The sequence below is a fragment of the Gobius niger genome, assembly GCF_951799975.1.
Source record: "Gobius niger genome assembly, chromosome: 11".
Taxonomy (NCBI): Eukaryota; Metazoa; Chordata; class Actinopteri; order Gobiiformes; family Gobiidae; genus Gobius; species Gobius niger.
The window spans coordinates 28,694,261-28,713,389 of NC_136862.1; the positions used below are offsets into that span (position 1 = coordinate 28,694,261).

Consider the following 19,129-nt stretch of genomic DNA (forward strand, 5'->3'; position numbering starts at 1 on the left):
ACCTAAACACGGCAAAAAAAACTACTGAAACACAACAAAAATGTGACAAAAACACAACGAAAAAATTGGCAAAAAATTGGCAAAAAAATGGCAAAAAATGGCAAAAAGTGACAAAAAAGTGTCAAAAAAGTGATGAAAACAAGACAAAAAAGCAACAAAAAACTGTGACAAAGCAACAAAAAACGTCAAAAACACAGCAAAAAACTACAAAAAAACAACAAAAATGTGACAAAAAAAAGACGAAAAAAACGGCAAAAAGTGACAAAAAGTGTCAAAAAAGTGATGAAAACAAGACAAAAAAGCAACAAAAAACGTCAAAAACATGGCCAAAGAAATGTCAAAAACATGACAAAAATGTGACAAAAATGTGGCGACAATGTGGCAATCAGTTTTGTAGATCTTAGCTTTCAAACCAGGCTGTAAGCTCCGGTCGAGAAGCTTTTAGATTTGGGTAAATTGTCTCAACTGGAGAAAATGCACCGAGTTAAGGCGGGTTATGCGCTGGTTATGTAAGAGGTTTAGCGTACGTGTTTTTGTCGCCACATTTACAGCAGAATACTGAGTCAATTGTATGAAATTCACTGTGAAATCTGGATCAGTCAGTGATTTACTCTGCTGTTTCTAAAGAAGCCTGCCTTAGCCCAAACATGCCGTTGTTGGACACTCCCTGCTTTATTAGACAGGGCGTGGGATTCAAAAGGCAATCTCTGAGATCACCCTTGACCCAACTAGCTTCATCACGCCCTGTTTAGAATGTGTGCCTTGGTTTAGATCAGCCTAGGCATAATTATTAAGGCCAGTGGTTTTTGGGAAAGTAAACATACATTTATCTACTAAAATGTCCCACTTTAAACCAGTAATTAGCCTACATTCATTTGAATAGAGTAAATTATTATATTAGGGGCCTCTTCGGCATCTCGGATTGATAAGGGAGCCGCAATGTTGCAGATTTTGGTGTCCATCATATTGTAAAGTTGTATGGTATTGTATTTGTGGGGGGGGGGGGGGGGAATGACCTGTGTGTGCTGTGCATCTAATTCCAGATACTTTGCAAATTACAAACATAGCGGCTAGTTTTTTTGGCACTGCTCCCGAAAGGTTGTGTTTATAAACTCATCTCTGTGAAGAACTTGGATGCTAGAAATACGTTAGGAAGTTATAGGAACAAGTATACACCACAACCAATCTAATCTAATGTCGCCCTCTCTTTGACACCTGCAATAATTTGCATTTTATTTAAGGAACTAATAATAACGCTTATGCTACGGACCAAAATGGCAAAATTTGAGCCAATTTATGAAGCTCCCATTGGAAAAAGAACATGTTTATAATAGGCTCAAAGGTCCTATATCATGCAAAATCGACTTTTTAGAGCTTTTAGCCATGTTGTTATGCTATTTCCTTGTCAAAAACACCCCCAGAGTGGTTTGTGGCTTCATTCACGCAGCTCTCAGTAATCCTCCTGAATCCTGCTCTCTGAGCAGCTGCTCCGCCCTCTCCTGGTGAACGACTGAGTGTTCAGTTGTGTCGTAACAGCGGAACGGAAGTGCTCGACGTCTGTAATGTAATGTCTTACAGCGTGATTTTAATTTGTAAAATAGCCTTTTTATTATTTCTGTTGTAAGAGAGAAACAAAGAGAAAAAAAATAATAATAATACATTTAAAAAAATAAAAAGGATGTGCCAGTGGTGCTTCCAGGTCAGCTGTGGCCAAAACAAACACATCCCCTGAGCGTCTGAACAGATCAGTCATGTTTGCGCTGCAGCTGAAGATGGAGCTCGTTATAACTGGACACACCTGTTCTTTATTCTTACCTAACGATAATGTCACGGAGAAAAAGAAGCACGTTTGGCTACGAGGACGGGACTTTATTCAACCTTTTTCAAGAAGAGGCCACTCAGCTGTTTTTTTCTCCGGGATTCAGCGACTATCACCCAAAATATTGTTTTTCTGTGACTGTAACTGATGGATGTTTGGTGAACCTTCGCCAGAACCAAAGTGGATTAACTTTTATAACCAACACGAGTCCCACAATGTAAACAGCGATGGAGCAGAGGGTGAGTCAGTCCAAACGTGTGTTAGCATATTAGCATGTGTGTTAGCATATTAGCTTGTGTGTTAGCCATTTATGAAGCTGTGTTGCAGATGTCAACTCCTTATAACTGCATCGTGAAGCAATTTCACTTATTGCTGTTTATTTATATTACGGTAAAGTTGTATGTGCGGAGAGAGGGGGCGGAGTTAACTGAATCGAAGCGTTTTGTCTTCCGGGTTCGAAAAATACCTCCAGAAAACACTTATATTTATCACAAAAATGAGTGCTCCATAGTGGTAGAGGTACAATATATCATATAAATGCCTATACTTAACTTTGGAATGGCTAAAATAGCATGATATAGGACCTTTAATACAACGCATCTTGTCCAATAGTCTGGAGTAGTGGTTTATTTAGCCCAAAGTCAAAGCCAGATGTTGCTTTTCCTGTAATTTTAGCTGTACAATAACAACAAATTCCTTTGAATAGAGTAAATAAATATTATTAGGGGGCCATGATGATCTTTCGTTAATTTGTTGATTGTGGATCAATAAAGTCTGTCTTAGAGGCTGAGAGTCTATAGCACACGATGCTATAACCTGCTGCTGCGATAAAGGCTGGGGGACAGATCTGCAAGAGGCACAGCTAAAGCCTGCGCTCACAGAGAAACTGTATTATAGGCTCTGGCAGATTGGGCTCTATTTTTAACAAAGGGACTCGCTCAAAGTTCCAAGCCACTGAATTCTGATGCTTTAGACTCAGAACTGTAGGCTGCATAAACCAGCTTCAATATATCATCAAACAAGTCTTTTTTCCTCGCATGAAAATCGTTTGTTTTAAAGGTTTAGTACAAGAGGCACTTAATTGGCTGATTGTGTTACTTTTTGTCACTGTATAGATTGTTCCCATGTGTTATTTTTGAAGGTCTCCTCACAGGTTGCCCCCGGCAGCCTCAAAGGTTGGATCAAATGCAGAAACACTAGCGATAATGCTGCGATGAAGCCTTGCAGATTTATGTTCCCACGCTGCCTGAAGCCCTAAAGTCTGGGCTTTGTTTTTACATAATCTCATCAGACATAAAGTGACTTGTAAATATGACAAGGGTGGGCTGGTGATTTGTATCAGACCCTCTGGAATCCTTTCAAATTCAGAGTCAGTGGCAGAACAGGGATCTGTGGGTTCCAGTTCTGGCTCCAGCATTCATCATATAAAGACTATGGGTCAAAAAAGAGTAAAAAAAAAAAAAACAAACTGTTATTGATACACACTCAGCTTTTATGTTGAAAAAAATGAATGAACAAAAGACATAAAGCCTCACTAAATCTGTAAATGATTGAGTGAATGCGTGAGCGACAACTCGGCACATGCATGCTGGATGCTGTACGTGAATGAGTTCGTGAATGAGTTTGTGAGTGAGCGAGTACATGAATGAGTTTGTGAGTGAGCGCGTACGTGAATGAATGAGTAAATGAATGAGTGAATGAGTTTGTGAGTGAGCGCGTACATGAATGAGTTTGTGAGTGAGCGCGTACGTGAATGAATGAGTAAATGAATGAGTGAATGAGTTTGTGAGTGAGCGCGTACATGAATGAGTTTGTGAGTGAGCGCGTACGTGAATGAGTTTGTGAATGAGTTCGTGAGTGAGTTCGTGAGTGAGTTCGTGAGTGAGTTCGTGAGTGAGTTCGTGAGTGAGCGCGTACGTGAATGAGTTTGTGAGTGAGTTTGTGAGCGCGTACGTGAATGAGTTTGTGAATGAGTTCGTGAGTGAGCGCGTTCGTGAATGAGTTCGTGAGTGAGTTCGTGAGTGAGTTCGTGAGTGAGCGCGTACGTGAATGAGTTCGTGAGTGAGTTCGTGAGTGAGTTCGTGAGTGAGTTCGTGAGTGAGCGCGTACGTGAATGAGTTCGTGAGTGAGTTCGTGAGTGAGTTCGTGAGTGAGTTCGTGAGTGAGCGCGTACGTGAATGAGTTCGTGAGTGAGTTCGTGAGTGAGTTCGTGAGTGAGTTCGTGAGTGAGTTCGTGAGTGAGCGCGTACGTGAATGAGTTCGTGAGTGAGTTCGTGAGTGAGCGCGTACGTGAATGAGTTCGTGAGTGAGTTCGTGAGTGAGTTCGTGAGTGAGCGCGTACGTGAATGAGTTCGTGAGTGAGTTCGTGAGTGAGCGCGTACGTGAATGAGTTCGTGAGTGAGTTCGTGAGTGAGTTTGTGAGTGAGTTCGTGAGTGAGTTCGTGAGTGAGCGCGTACGTGAATGAGTTCGTGAGTGAGTTCGTGAGTGAGTTCGTGAGTGAGCGCGTACGTGAATGAGTTCGTGAGCGCGTACGTGAATGAGTTCGTGAGTGAGTTCGTGAGTGAGTTTGTGAGTGAGTTTGTGAGTGAGTTTGTGAGTGAGTTTGTGAGTGAGTTTGTGAGTGAGTTTGTGAGTGAGTTTGTGAGTGAGTTTGTGAGTGAGTTTGTGAGTGAGCGCGTACGTGAATGAGTTCGTGAGTGAGTTCGTGAGTGAGTTCGTGAATGAGTTCGTGAATGAGTTCGTGAGTGAGTTTGTGAGTGAGCGCGTACGTGAATGAGTTTGTGAGTGAGTTCGTGAGTGAGTTCGTGAGTGAGTTTGTGAGTGAGCGCGTACCTGAGTGAGTTCGTGAGTGAGTTCGTGAGTGAGCGCGTACGTGAATGAGTTTGTGAGTGAGCGCGTACGTGAATGAGTTTGTGAGTGAGCGCGTACGTGAATGAGTTCGTGAGTGAGTTCGTGAGTGAGCGCGTACGTGAGTGAGTTCGTGAGTGAGCGCGTTCGTGAATGAGTTCGTGAGTGAGCGCGTTCGTGAATGAGTTCGTGAGTGAGTTCGTGAATGAGTTTGTGAATGAGTTCGTGAGTGAGCGCGTTCGTGAATGAGTTCGTGAGTGAGCGCGTTCGTGAATGAGTTCGTGAGTGAGTTCGTGAGTGAGTTTGTGAGTGAGTTCGTGAGTGAGTTCGTGAGTGAGCGCGTACGTGAATGAGTTCGTGAGTGAGTTCGTGAGTGAGTTCGTGAATGAGTTCGTGAATGAGTTCGTGAATGAGTTCGTGAGTGAGTTTGTGAGTGAGCGCGTACGTGAATGAGTTTGTGAGTGAGTTCGTGAGTGAGTTTGTGAGTGAGCGCGTACGTGAGTGAGTTCGTGAGTGAGTTCGTGAGTGAGCGCGTACGTGAATGAGTTTGTGAGTGAGCGCGTACGTGAATGAGTTCGTGAGTGAGCGCGTACGTGAATGAGTTCGTGAGTGAGTTCGTGAGTGAGTTTGTGAGTGAGTTTGTGAGTGAGTTTGTGAGTGAGCGCGTACGTGAATGAGATCGTGAGTGAGTTCGTGAGTGAGTTCGTGAGTGAGTTCGTGAGTGAGTTCGTGAGTGAGCGCGTACGTGAATGAGTTCGTGAGTGAGTTCGTGAGTGAGCGCGTACATGAATGAGTTCGTGAGTGAGTTCGTGAGTGAGTTTGTGAGTGAGTTTGTGAGTGAGCGCGTACGTGAATGAGTTTGTGAATGAGTTCGTGAGTGAGTTCGTGAATGAGTTCGTGAGTGAGTTTGTGAGTGAGCGCGTACGTGAATGAGTTCGTGAGTGAGTTCGTGAGTGAGTTTGTGAGTGAGTTTGTGAGTGAGTTCGTGAGTGAGTTTGTGAGTGAGTTCGTGAGTGAGCGCGTACGTGAATGAGTTCGTGAGTGAGTTCGTGAGTGAGTTCGTGAGTGTGTACGTGAATGAGTTTGTGAATAAGTTCGTGAGTGAGCGCGTACGTGAATGAGTTTGTGAATGAGTTTGTGAATGAGTTTGTGAGTGAGCGCGTACGTGAATGAGTTTGTGAATAAGTTTGTGAGTGAGTTTGTGAATGAGTTTGTGAGTGAGCGCGTACGTGAATGAGTTTGTGAATAAGTTTGTGAGTGAGCGCGTACGTGAATGAGTTTGTGAATAAGTTTGTGAGTGAGTTCGTGAGTGAGCGCGTACGTGAATGAGTTTGTGAATAAGTTTGTGAGTGAGTTCGTGAGTGAGCGCGTACGTGAGTGAGTTTGTGAATGAGTTCGTGAGTGAGTTCGTGAGTGAGCGCGTACGTGAATGAGTTTGTGAATGAGTTCGTGAGTGAGTTCGTGAGTGAGTTCGTGAGTGAGTTCGTGAGTGAGTTCGTGAGTGAGCGCGTACGTGAATGATTTCGTGAATGAGTTCGTGAGTGAGTTCGTGAGTGAGCGCGTACGTGAATGAGTTCGTGAGTGAGTTCGTGAGTGAGTTCGTGAGTGAGCGCGTACGTGAATGAGTTCGTGAGTGAGTTCGTGAGTGAGTTCGTGAGTGAGCGCGTACGTGAATGAGTTCGTGAGTGAGTTCGTGAGTGAGTTCGTGAGTGAGCGCGTACGTGAATGAGTTCGTGAGTGAGTTCGTGAGTGAGTTCGTGAGTGAGCGCGTACGTGAATGAGTTCGTGAGTGAGTTCGTGAGTGAGTTCGTGAGTGAGCGCGTACGTGAATGAGTTCGTGAGTGAGTTCGTGAGTGAGCGCGTACGTGAATGAGTTCGTGAGTGAGTTCGTGAGTGAGTTCGTGAGTGAGCGCGTACGTGAGTGAGCGCGTACGTGAATGAGTTCGTGAGTGAGTTCGTGAGTGAGCGCGTACGTGAATGAGTTCGTGAGTGAGTTCGTGAGTGAGTTCGTGAGTGAGCGCGTACGTGAATGAGTTTGTGAGTGAGTTCGTGAGTGAGTTCGTGAGTGAGTGCGTGAGTGAGTGAATTAAAGCTCTATGCCTTGAGGGAGTCATGGACCACAGTTTGTTGGGGCCACTGTTGCAAAGCAGTGGAAGCGAGAGAGTGCAGCTCAAATAGAAATGTTCATCTTTCCTGGAGTGTCACCATGAGCTTCTCTTTCATAAACCTTTGTTTTTATGCTTTTATCACAGATGGAGCTTTTATCATAATATTGACCATATTTTGGACCATTGTTGGATTATATAAAGACGTCCAGGAGCCATAAATCTGCATTTTGTAATAATGTGCCGCATTTTTATATAAAGCCCACTGCAGTCTATAGTTTTATTTCACTGTTAACATTTACAGGCTCCTAGTTGCCATATATATGTTATTCTCACAGATTCCTGGTCTGAGGAGTACAGGTGATCACTATTTAGGTGTTTATATGTAATTAAAGGGGCTATTATTATCACGTAAGTGAAATCCTATCTCTCTATATTGTGTTTGCAGACATTTATGGAGTGAAAATAGACCAGTGCCAGCAGTGTATTATGACCCGTCGTAGAAGCATTGATGCTAAAAACAATGAGCCTGATGGAGGCTAACATCTCCCTGACCAGGGCCTCCAGGGGGGCCTGAATGTGACTGCCCACTGCAGGTGTCACCACTCCATGAATGCAGAAAGCTTAAAACCCATTGTTATTTGTAATTAATGAGCTAATGAGTCGCTCACATCACTCCTGTTCTCAAACGGTCACCCCAAGAAACACTGGCTCTGTCATTTCCCCCTGACAGTTGTGAATCATGCTCATAAACGCATCTCCATGATGTTAAACATGTGTTAGGAATATAGTTGGACCACGACGAGCAATTTACAGTTAACTAGCTCATTTCTCTTTAGTTTAGGTGCATTGAGTTTCCTCATTTACGAAATGCGCGGTATAAATAAACATGTCTTCCCTTATAAACAGAGAAATATAGGTTCATTTACAAATGATTAAAAAAAACTTTGTTTTAGAAAAGAACTATTTATACTAATGAATAAAACAAACTTTATATTCTTGCATTAGAAATGCTCTAGTGACCTGTTTTATAGCGTCTGCACAAATTTCACACAAAAATATCCTATAGTTATTGCACAAGGTCATATTATGACAAAATGCAGTTTGATTCCAACAAAGTGAGACATTGATCAGACTTTGAACTGTTATTATAACACGCACCTCCACATGCACCATCCCAGGAAACACCTGGATGAGGTCATGCTATGTTGGGCCAAGTGATGCAACACAAGCTGTTTCTAGTATAGACCATCATCCCCTAAACGCTGATGTGCAGAAGGACCTCGGCTGTTCCATCCACTGTACGCCCTCCAAACCCCCTCCTCTCTTCTCCAGTGTCCTCAATTAGCCTGTGTCTGACGTCAGGAAGGTGACATCCATCCCCACCCCCCGTGAACGCACCACGGCCGCTTCCACAACCCAAACAACACTTGTTCCTAAGCACATTGGTACAGTTACTGACCAGCCCTGTAACTGTAACAGTGTAGTCTCTCCCTGGCTGACCAGCAGGGCTGACCAGCAGGGCCACCGCTCTCCTGTTCAGTCACGCCCCGTCCTCTCCTCTCTCTACGCGCACAGACTGCGGTGGAGCGAGCGCGCCGATGGGGTGGGGACACTGGGTGGGGTCTGAGGCGGAGGAGGAACAGGCAGAGAGAGCCAGCCCAGCCCAGCCCTAGATTCACGGCAACAACACGAAGGAACGAAGCGCAGGGCGAGCGTGTGTGAGCGCGTGTGTGTGAGAGAACAGGGCTGCTCACCGCCATCAGCTCTTACCTTACACCGACCCGCGCGTACCCGGGGCGCCTTTTCAGGGGCTTTGTTTTGTTTACATTTTGGGTGGATTTTTGCTCAGAGGAGAAACCCGGCGAAATGAATTGACCGCGGAGATTTTTTTTTTTCGGGGGGTTTAGAGCTTATCTGCCGGGAGGGAGGGGGAAAAAATCAAAAACTAGCCCCGGTTCCAGAGCTATACGGTTGAGCCGAGCTACACCCCAGCGCCTGAGCGACCCCCGCCCGCCTGCTCCACCCTCGAGATGCACACGGCGAGCAGGAAAGTAAGTACATGATATTCCTCCTTCTCCTCTTCCTCCTCCTCTCCCCCCCTGACACTGACGCTCGGACAGCGAGGAAGAGGAGGGGGCGCGTTTGCTCCTCGCTGGCTACGCCGTGGCCAAATTAGCTTGACTTTGGGAGAGAGGGTGCGCGCGTGGGGTGGGGGACATCGCACGGTAGGACGGTGACCTCATTGCGCCTCCTCTCTCCGGTGTTGTTGTGCGTGTGTTTGTCGGGAGCGTGTCGGTGTGGAGGTCTGGGGGTGGTGGGGGGGGGGTGTGTGCTTGTACCGAGCCGTGGGAGAGAGACGAGAGCCGCCGAGGCACAGGGACGGAAGGAAGGCACGGGCTGCTGCGCGGAGGGCACCATCTTGGCTCTTCTTAAAGCGACAGTAGCAGAGGAAGTCGGCTCGGGGGGAGGCGAGGGGGGAGTAATGTGTTAAACGAGTTCACTTTAACGCAGCAGGAGCCCCCCCCCCCCCGTGTTTACAATGGGCCAGCGGGGCCGCGCTCTGGACGCGTTGCTTAATCCAGCAACATTTTACGCGCAGGTTTCGGGGGCTGTTTAGCCACTGGAGTCATTCATGGTTCATTACTGGGTGTTTTTTGGGGGGGTATAACCTCTTAACCCCCACCTGAACCCGGCACATTTTTGTCACATTATGGCTTTACCCAAATCTTAAAGCTTCTTGAAAAAAAAAAAGTGACATTTTCCCCCCACGTTTTTGTCTCTATTTTGACAAAGTGTCGACACCGCGAGGAAGGATTTAGATTTTTTTTTTAATAGTTTTGTCGGGCTTAGCTTTCAAATGAGGCGCCGCACTGGCCTATGGATTTGGGTGAAGCTGAACTGGTGAATGTGCGCTCTTCTGTTAAGGCGGGGGGTTCCGAGTGATTCTTCTTTGTGTTTTGGCCGAACGCTGATTGAATTGTGCAATTTTGTAATCTCCCTTTTGGTTTGAGCGTCTGAAACACAAGCGTTTCACATACTTGCAAACGCCTCAACCGAGCTTTACCCAAATCTGAAAGCTAAAAAGAAAAGCATCAAAATAGCGAGAAAAAGAGGATGAAAAGTCGACAAAAACATGAGAAAAACACGGACAAAAAAAACTACAAAAACGTGAGAAAAACACAACAAAAGATGATAGAAAAAAATATGACAAAAATGTGGCGACGTGACGAGAAGTTTCCATCACCTTTGTAGGTCTTAGCTTTCAAATGAGGCGTTACATTGTTGCTCTCCAGTTGAGAAGCTTTTAGATTTGGGTAAAGCCCAGTATAAAAAAAACATGAATCTAAAAGGAATTCCGTGGAGTATGGTGTACCACAAGGTTCAGTTTTGGGACCACTATTATTTATTATTTATATGAATGATTTTGCTTCTGTTTCTACGACCACCTTTCCAGTTCTTTTTGCTGATGATACCAGTCAAAAAAATAATAATAAAAAGCCGAATTGGGGAAAATGCACTCGTTAATGTTAAGGCGGGGGGTAAAAGGTTGAAATATGTATTTGTGGAAGTGTCACAATTACGCTTGTTTGGGCCAGGCTGGTCAGAGTCCAGGGCTGTGTTTCAGTCCCAGTCCAGCCCCTGCAACAGAACAGCCCGTTTGTGTCACTGCTGTTCAAAAGACTGGCTGATTTGAGCTGATATTGATATTTCTTTAATGTTGCCAGACAGAAAGCTTATTTTCCCAAGACCTGATTGATCAGAGGTACACCTTCTGAATAAAAACATATACAAACAAGCTTTACACTGGGACTCATTTTACCTTATTGAGAGACATTTGTACAGAAATCTATATTTAATAATCACTTAACCACAAACATACACAAAACCCCACATCCTGCAACAACAAAACCTTTCCCTACATTTTCCTAAGCAGGCACACGCTCACAGCATCGTGCCTGGGGATGGATACAGTGTTAATTTCGTCGACTGAAATATTTAGTCTTAGTTTTAGTCAAAGTGTTTTTTTTTCCGACTAAAATTGGACTAAAACTAAATTAAAAGTTTCTCATGAGACTAAAACTATGACTAAAATGTCCAGATATTTTAGTCGACTAAAATAAGACTAAATAAAAATGAAAAGAAGAGACTAAAATCATCCAAACTTCTGTTGACCGTCTGAAAGAGCCTCAGATCATGTAAATTCTCTGAGCTTTGTTCATGTGGGAGCAGCTCCATGAAGCAGAGGAACAACATTAAATATGATTATAATGAATATTATCAATGCAAAGTCGACTAAATTAGTCTTAAATTCAGTCGACTAAATTTACTTGCAATTTTAGTCGACTAAAACTAGACTCAAATCGAATTACATTTTCGTCAAAAGACTAAAACTAAATTAAAATATGTTGTCAAAATTAACACTGATGGATAAGTAACATATAACAGTATACACAATGGTACAGTACAGTGCAGATCGTATCTTGTATGTGAGGGTCATTCTGCCAAATCGGTGTCTTTTCAGCTTTAAAACCGCCCCAAAACAGTTTTGTGAAAAAATGATTTTTCTTGATATTTTTGGAATTGGCATATGTTTAGGTGTACACAAATGTACGGTGGCCATTGCAGCTTCTCTTTTTTTTGAATGGATTTTTCTATTTCTATTTCTCTTCCTCAGAATGGCAACAGGAATGACGGTAACAGGAATGACAAAATTTGACCAGATTTGGCCAATGGCAACTAGCACCGAAGCACATGCCGTGCCCACTGAAACAACATTTCTTGTAGATATTGATTAAATAAGTTAGAACAGAAACACTTTGCACATTAAAAATTGGCAACAGGAATGACATGATATACCCCCCCCCCCCAAATGTCCACAAACAGTAGTTCATAGAGTAAAATATGGAGTGAGAGTCACTGATTGTGGGAAAATCTCCTCTTAATGTAACAACTTCTTGATTGTGATGTCATTGGACTGAACCTTTAATATGTGGAGAGATTTTGTAGTTTGTAACAGGGATGACAAAACGTTAGGAACAGACATGGAACTGCAAACGTTTCATTGAAATAATTTTTTATACTTATACTTATACTTAAAAACAGTAAAATAGTGAGATCTCTTCATGGACAATGTAATTCAGTGATTCTTTTATAGTTTGAGCAACAATTTACACATTTTAATGATGAAAAAGCACAGGAAAAAAACACAATTTTATGAAAATAGTTTCAAAACTATTAATTATTAGAAAAAAATATCTGAATAATTTTATGTAATAGTTGCAGCCGGTTGTGATTGGCATTTTGTGATGTTTATTTCCTTGGGACGCAGAAGGCACTGTTTTGGCGGAATGACCCGTCAGCTTTAACTTTTTACATGACTTCATTGATCTCGCAGTGGATTCACTTGTTACAGCAGCTCCAAGAACACGCAGCAAAGTGCAGATAATGAATCCAATTAGAGTCAAATATAAAACCGTCCAGTGCAACAAGCAGACTTTACATATTTACAGTTCGAGTGAGAGGTGATGATAAATGGCTCATCTTCTGTCGGGCAGCAAGACCTTTAAAATCAAGTGTGTATTTGAAGCAGTTTTAGTTTGACTCTTACGTTGTTTTATACTGAAGATTTGACAAAAACAATGACTCTTTTTGAACTTTTCTATGCATGTTGCGACTTGGTGTCATTTTTCCGCTCGACTTAGCACGGTATGCGATTCGGGACAGTTGACCCCTTTACTCCCGCCTGAACCGAGCACATTTTTCTCCAATTTTGCTTTACCCCAATCCAAAAGCTTCTGGAAAAAAAGGTGTGAAAATAGCGACAGAACTGAGACGAAAACAATGATGAAGATGTGACAAAGATGTGAGACAACTTTGACAAAAAAGTGACGAAAAATTGACGAAAAAAATGACAAAAATGTGATGAATATTTGACAAAAAATTACAAAAAAATTACCCCAAAAAATGACAAAAATGTGACAAAAAATTACAAAAAAATGACAAAAATGTGAAAAAAATGTGACAAAAATTAGTTGAATACCCCCAAAAAATGATGGGAAAAAAATCTGATGACGTGAGGAAAAAGATCCATTTAGATGAGTTTCGTAGATCTTAGCTTTCAAATGAGGCGTTACGCTGGCCTACAGGATTTGGGTAAAGCTGAACTGGAGAAAATGCTCTCTGTTCAGGCGGGAGTTAAGCGGTTAATAATGGTAACTTAAACTGAACTAGCACATAAATGTCAGTAATGGTTTTTTTCACAGCAAATTGTCCAGTAGAAGCGGAAAAAACCCCGGCACTCGTTAGCTAACATAGCATGAAGCTAGCGTTAGCTTTGTTAGCTTCCAGGTTAGCATTGTCCGTTTTTTTGAAGTATTTATGGGTCGTTGAACCACTTTGTCCCTCTCCATGTCTCTGTCTCTTTGTTTAGTAGAAAAGTATATTCACATTTCAGCATTTCTTAAAGTAACGGTGGAGAAATGGGAGAAATTTATGTTTTTTTCTCCCTGTGGTTGCTTCGAACATGACCATATATGGGGAGCTCCAAACATGCCGTCTGTATCTTGCTGCTGCTCTGCTCCGTTATGTTGGGATGACTCTTGTGTTGTGTAAATCTTTTGTTGAATGGAACGAAAAATCAAATAAAAAAATCATCTGTTTCCTTTCCGTGGGCCCGGTGCGCATGAATGAATGGAAAGGGTGTTGTTTTGTTGCGTGTGTTTTGCCCAGAGCGAATAGTGTGATGTGGACATGGAGGAAGAGCAAGTGCAGAATATTATTCATTCTCTATGAAACATGCTGAGAGGACGATAAGATGGGGAGGCATTTGACCCTCAACCTGGTTTTCATTTTTAGATGCATTTGGTGAAGGCACAGGAACACTTGTGGACTGACACTCAGCCCAGAAAGGAAGTGGGAGAACACTGGGGGCCAAAAGTGTCCGGGGATCTCGTTCAGTCCTGGTTCCACACGGGCTTAGTCGTGATTTAGTCGGATGAGTCGCAAAACATTCTTCAGTGTTTCCGAGTGAACGATTCTTACGATATTTGTCTATTCAGCCAGTTAAATAACCTTATTATACGGCTCTTCACAACGTAAGTAGAAGCTCCGTTGATTTGAATGGGATTTCCCAACGTTCTACCGGTCTTTATTTTCTGATAAAGGACCTCTGAAAAAAATAATGACCGCTGCCAATGGCAACGGAGTTCGTGCTTTCATATCACTCCGCGCGTACGTAGTAGCGACACTATCTCTGTCCCCGTCACTGCGAGAGAAGTCGGGGAATCGCTCGTGAAGTTAGCGTGAGTCTGACTTTCAACTTACCCAGAGATTCACCACCATTCCTCCAACTGCGCCTTCAACTAAGTAGCTAGGCTAGCTGCTAGCCTGGCTGCTTCTAGCCTAGCAAAACGTTGCAAACTTTTGGGAACTATTTGTCGCGGAAGTCATTAAATAAACCTTTCGACCTTCATAAAAGTGTACAAAGTTTATGTTGTGTGTGTTCAGTTGGCAAATGGGCGAAACAAGCCCTGTCGGTGCTTATTTTCCCGATAATGACCAGCGTTCTATACATTATCCCTTACTTGATGACAGTGTTAATTTCGTTGACTAAAATATTTAGTCTTGATTTTAGTCAAAGTGATATAATTGACGACTAAAATTGGACTAAGACTAAATTAAACGTTTCTCATGAGACTAAAACTACGACTAAAATGTCCAGATATTTTAGTCGACTAAAATAAGACTAAATAAAAATGAAAAGGAGAGACTAAAATCATCCAAACTTCTATTGACCGTCTGAAAGAGCCTCAGATCATGTAAATCCTCTGTTAAAGGATCAGCTCTGAGCTTTGTTCATGTGGAGCAGCTGCATGAAGCAGAGGAACAAGATTAAATATGATTATAATGAATATTATCAATGCAAAGTCGACTAAATTGACATGCAATTTTCGTCGACTAAAACTAGACTCAAATTGAAACGTTTTTTTTTACTAAATCTCAACTAAAATTAAATTACATTTTAGTCAAAAGACTAAGACTAAAATAAAATATGTTGTCAAAATTAACACTGCCTGATGATGATGTTTGTTTTGTCGGATTACTTCATAATAACAAGTAGAGCCTTCGATTGGGTCTCGAAAACTCTCTAAAAACAAAAATATCAGGTTAGAAATCTAGGAGTAAGAAGTTCACAGTCTGAATCATCTGCATCTTTTTGCCAAGATCGAAAGTAACGACTCTTAGCCAGACTTAGAGTAATCCGTCCGTTTGTCTCCAGCAGGTTAGACCGCTCTTAACGGCACTGCTCACTCCCCTCACGCTGCCGCCCGAGTCCTGACTGGAGCCAGGAGACGGGACCATGTTAGTCCAGCGCTCGGGTCCCTGCACTGGCTTCCCGTCGTTCAGAGAATAAGCTTTAAAACACGAGAGCAAGTCATCAAGGTGCATCTCGGACATGTTTCCTGGTGGTTCCCTGAGTCAGGGCTCAACGCGGCGAGGCTTCGTCTTCCTTCGTGAAGATGTGAGACGGGCTTTTGTTCGAATCCAGAGTGAAAGCAGTTCTTTTTTTTAGCTGAGAATATGATCTGCACTCTTGGCTTTTAACCTCTCAACTCCCGCCTGAACCGAGCATGTTCTCTCCAGTTTGGCTTAACCCAAATAAAAGCCACAAAAGGGCAGCAAAAAAGTGACAAAAACGAGATGAAAATACAACAAAAAAGCAACGAAAACGAGATGAAACGCCACCAAAAAGCGCCAACAGTGCGAGGATGGAGACCGGTTTAGATCAGTTTTGTGGGTCTTAGCTTTCAAATGAGGAGACTGAAGAAAAATGTGCTCGCTAAAGGCGGGAGTTAAGAGGATAATGTCATTGATTAACGATTGTATTCATGTTTTATGGATTGATTTGATCGGCTCTCTTGTGAAACTGAAACAGATCACCTTGTGTAAGAAATAGTTCTTTACAAAAGCTCTCCTTGTCCTACCAGTTGAGAACCACATGTTTACACCTGATCTAGTCCCTTTTTTAGACCCTGCACTGCAAAAAGTACCCTCCTAAAAACAAGGAAAAAAAATCTTAAAATAAGACATTTTGTTTTGTTTCAAGGAAAAAATTCTGCCAATGGGGTCAGCATTTTTTTTCTTGCTAAGAATTCTTATTTCTAGAATATTTTTCTCATCATAAAACAAGAAAGAAACACTGAATTTAAGCAAATAAATAACTAGAATTAAGCAAAATGTCCTCAGAAAATGGAATAATTTAAGGAAAACATTCTTATTTAGTGAAAAATTGTGGATATTTTACTTAAATGTTCTAAATTACACACATTTTTGAGCAAAATGTTCTTAATAAATACCAATATTTAAGGGACCCGTCTCCATGATGTGGAGCCAGGCTGATGGTCAGAATCACCTGCTGGAGGATTCACCTGTTGTACATGTTTTTAGTGATAGGGAAAGCGTACGCACACGGGGAGAACATGCTCCACACAGAAAGGCCCCGTCCTGGTGGGAATCGAACCCAGTGCCTTCGAGCTGTGAAGCTGAGGCTCTAACCGCTGTGCCACCGAGCTGCCCACTTTAAAGACTGGAATGTATTATCTGTGAGAATCAGTTCTTACATTAAGAGTTGTTGTGATCTTAGTTTTTCTTAAAATAAGAAAAATATTCTTTGTCTAAAGCTGAAGAAGATTCAAAAAGTTTTTCTTTCTTGTTACAAGAAAAATTATCATGTTTTTTAGCAAATTTATCTGAACAAGAAATGGCTAGATTTTATTTCCTAAAATAAGATTTTTTTTCTCAAGAAAACTTTGCTCGGAAGGACACTATTACTCTTTAGGGACAAAATAAGAACTTTTTTCTTAAAGTAAGACATTTTTTACTTGCTTAGAATCCACTTTTTGCAGTGTGTTTAGAGCTCGTGTGGATTCCAAGTCGAGGTTTGGTTTAGTCTTTATTCATGAAATCCCTGGCCTGGTCTAACTTCTCTCTTTTTAAACTTTAGCCCGGGATCAGCACATGCCTCACTGGGAGTTAATCATTGCACCGAAAGTCTCCTCCTTCACACGGCACCGCTTTGTCCGGCCGCCGACCCTGCGTCCCCAACACACAGTACATTATAAAAACGGGCTAAAAGACCGGCCCGCCGCGCTCAGAGCTTCATGCTATCAGCGAAGCTCGCGTTAGAGGAAGAAAGTGAACGTCCGCTGAGCCCTGGGCATCGATTCAGCCCCCGACAGAGTCCACAACAATGAACTGTGTCAAAGGTGAGAGCGGGAGTTGGAGGGAAAAGCTCTGTGAGGCTTTTTTTTTTTTTTTTTTTTTTAAAGGAGCAGGGAGTCGTTAGTGTGGCCGAGAGAGAATGATGGGGAAATGAGTGGACAGAAAACGAAAAAGGCTTCTGTGAATGAGTCAATATTTCGAACCCACTTCACCCGCCTGGTCCGTGAGTGAATGCCGCGTGCGAGCGGACGTGTTGCAGGTGAAGGTGAAGATGAAGCTGACTGGCTTTGAGAAACTTGTCAACTCAAGTTTGTGAAGAGCATTGAAAGTGTGGGCTTTACTGTAGGCAGGTTTTTGGGGCTCCTGACAAATAAACTTTCTCTTGGAAACAAAAACACAAAAACACATTTTAACTTGTTTTCTGCCTGTAGGGTTACAGTGTTAATTTCATCGACTAAAATATTTGGTCTTAATTTTAGTCAAAGTGATATTTTTGACGACTAGAATTGGGCTAAAACTAAATTAAAAGTTTTTCATGAGACTAAAACTGTGACTAGAATGTCCAGATATTTTAGTCGACTAAAATGAGACTAAATAAAAATGAAAGGGAGAGACTAAAATCATCCAAACTTCTATTGACCATCTGAAAGAGCCTCAGATCATGTAAATTCAGGATCAGCTCTGAGCTTTGTTCATGTGGAGCAGCTCCATGAAGCAGAGGAACAAGATTAAATAAGATTATCATGAATATTATCAAAGCAAAGTCGACTAAATTCGTCTTAAATGTAGGCGACTAAATTTACTTGCAATTTTAGTCGACTAAAACTAGACTAAAATCGAGTCACATTTTCGTCAAAAGACTAAGACTAAATTAAAATATGTTGTCAAAATGAACACTGTAGGGTTAGGGTTATGCATATCCAAATCTCAAAGCGTATTGACTGGAGAGCTAACAGCCTGTACATGCCAGTGTGATACCTCATTTGAAAGCCAAGACTCTCTATCTTCTAACACTAGGTGTGAGATTATAAGATCTTAAACACAACTTGAGTCACATTTGCCGTTCCTGACCCTAACTCCCATCTGGAGGGACGGCAAGTGATTGGTTAATCATTGTTGAGTTTCCATCGGCCGTTTTCTAAAAACGCATTTTTCTCACATTGCGGCGACGACATTTGCACTTAAAGTGATAATCCTCTCTTTTCTGATTGGCCCCGACAGGCCGCTTCACAGGAAAGCTCGTCTCATTGGTCAAAGCTATGGCACGGGGGCATTCCAATGAGTTTCTTAGATCAGCAAAGGGAGGGACTATACAAAAATGTACCCATTATCCTTGGCAATCTATTCAATTTGCATAAAATGTATCACTTTAAAACTTCTCCTATGAACAGACAGCATATTAACCCCTTAACTCCCACCTGAACCGAGCACATTTTATCCAGTTTGGCTTTACCCCAATCCAAAAGCTTCTGGAAAAAAAGGTGTGAAAATAGCGACAAAACTGAGACGAAAACAATGATGGAAATGTGACAAACAAGTGAGAAAACTTTGACAAAATGTGATGAAAAAATGACAAAAATGTGACAAAAAAATGACAAAAATGTGACAAAAAATGTGACAAAAAAATGACAAAAAATGTGACAAAAAATGTGACAAAAAATGACAAAAAATGTATTAAAAAAATGTGACAAAAAATGTATTAAAAAAGACAAAAAATGTGACAAAAAATGATTAAAAAAAGACAAAAAATGTGACAAAAAACAAAACAAAAAATTGATTAAAAAAAATGAAAAAATTAGTTGAAACCCCCCCCCAAAAAAGATAAAAAATAAAAAAATCTGATGACGTGAGGAAAAAGATCCATTTAGATGAGCTTTGTAGACCTTAGCTTTCAAATAAGGCGTTACACTGGCCTACAGGATTTGGGTTAAGCTAAACTGGAGAAAATGCGGAGGTTAATCAGTTTTTAGAACCACAAAACACAAGTAAATTCTTTCCCCATAGATTCCCCTCACTAATATCTAGCTCGTTCAAGAAATCCTTAAAAAATATAGGCAATCTTGGCAATTTTTACACATGAAATGCCATATTCCTGTCAGTAATCTGCAGTAAAAATGTCCAAACTAATACCTT

The 19,129-nt window shown here is 41.9% G+C and overlaps 2 protein-coding genes across 2 annotated transcripts in view; one reads left to right on the forward strand and one right to left on the reverse strand.

The window, feature by feature from the left end:
• The window catches only part of LOC306970399 (protein sprouty homolog 3), a 489,858-nt gene that overhangs the window by 64,214 nt on the left and 406,515 nt on the right, over window positions 1–19,129 (reverse strand). The gene's annotated exons all lie outside the window — the stretch shown is intronic.
• The window catches only part of klf8 (Kruppel like factor 8), a 61,977-nt gene continuing 51,470 nt past the window's right edge, over window positions 8,623–19,129 (forward strand). Inside the window, exon 1 of the mRNA XM_079566358.1 lies at window positions 8,623–8,826. Within this exon, the coding sequence (XP_079422484.1) occupies window positions 8,806–8,826 (21 nt within the window). The 5' untranslated portion in view covers window positions 8,623–8,805. The remainder of the gene's footprint in view (window positions 8,827–19,129) is intronic.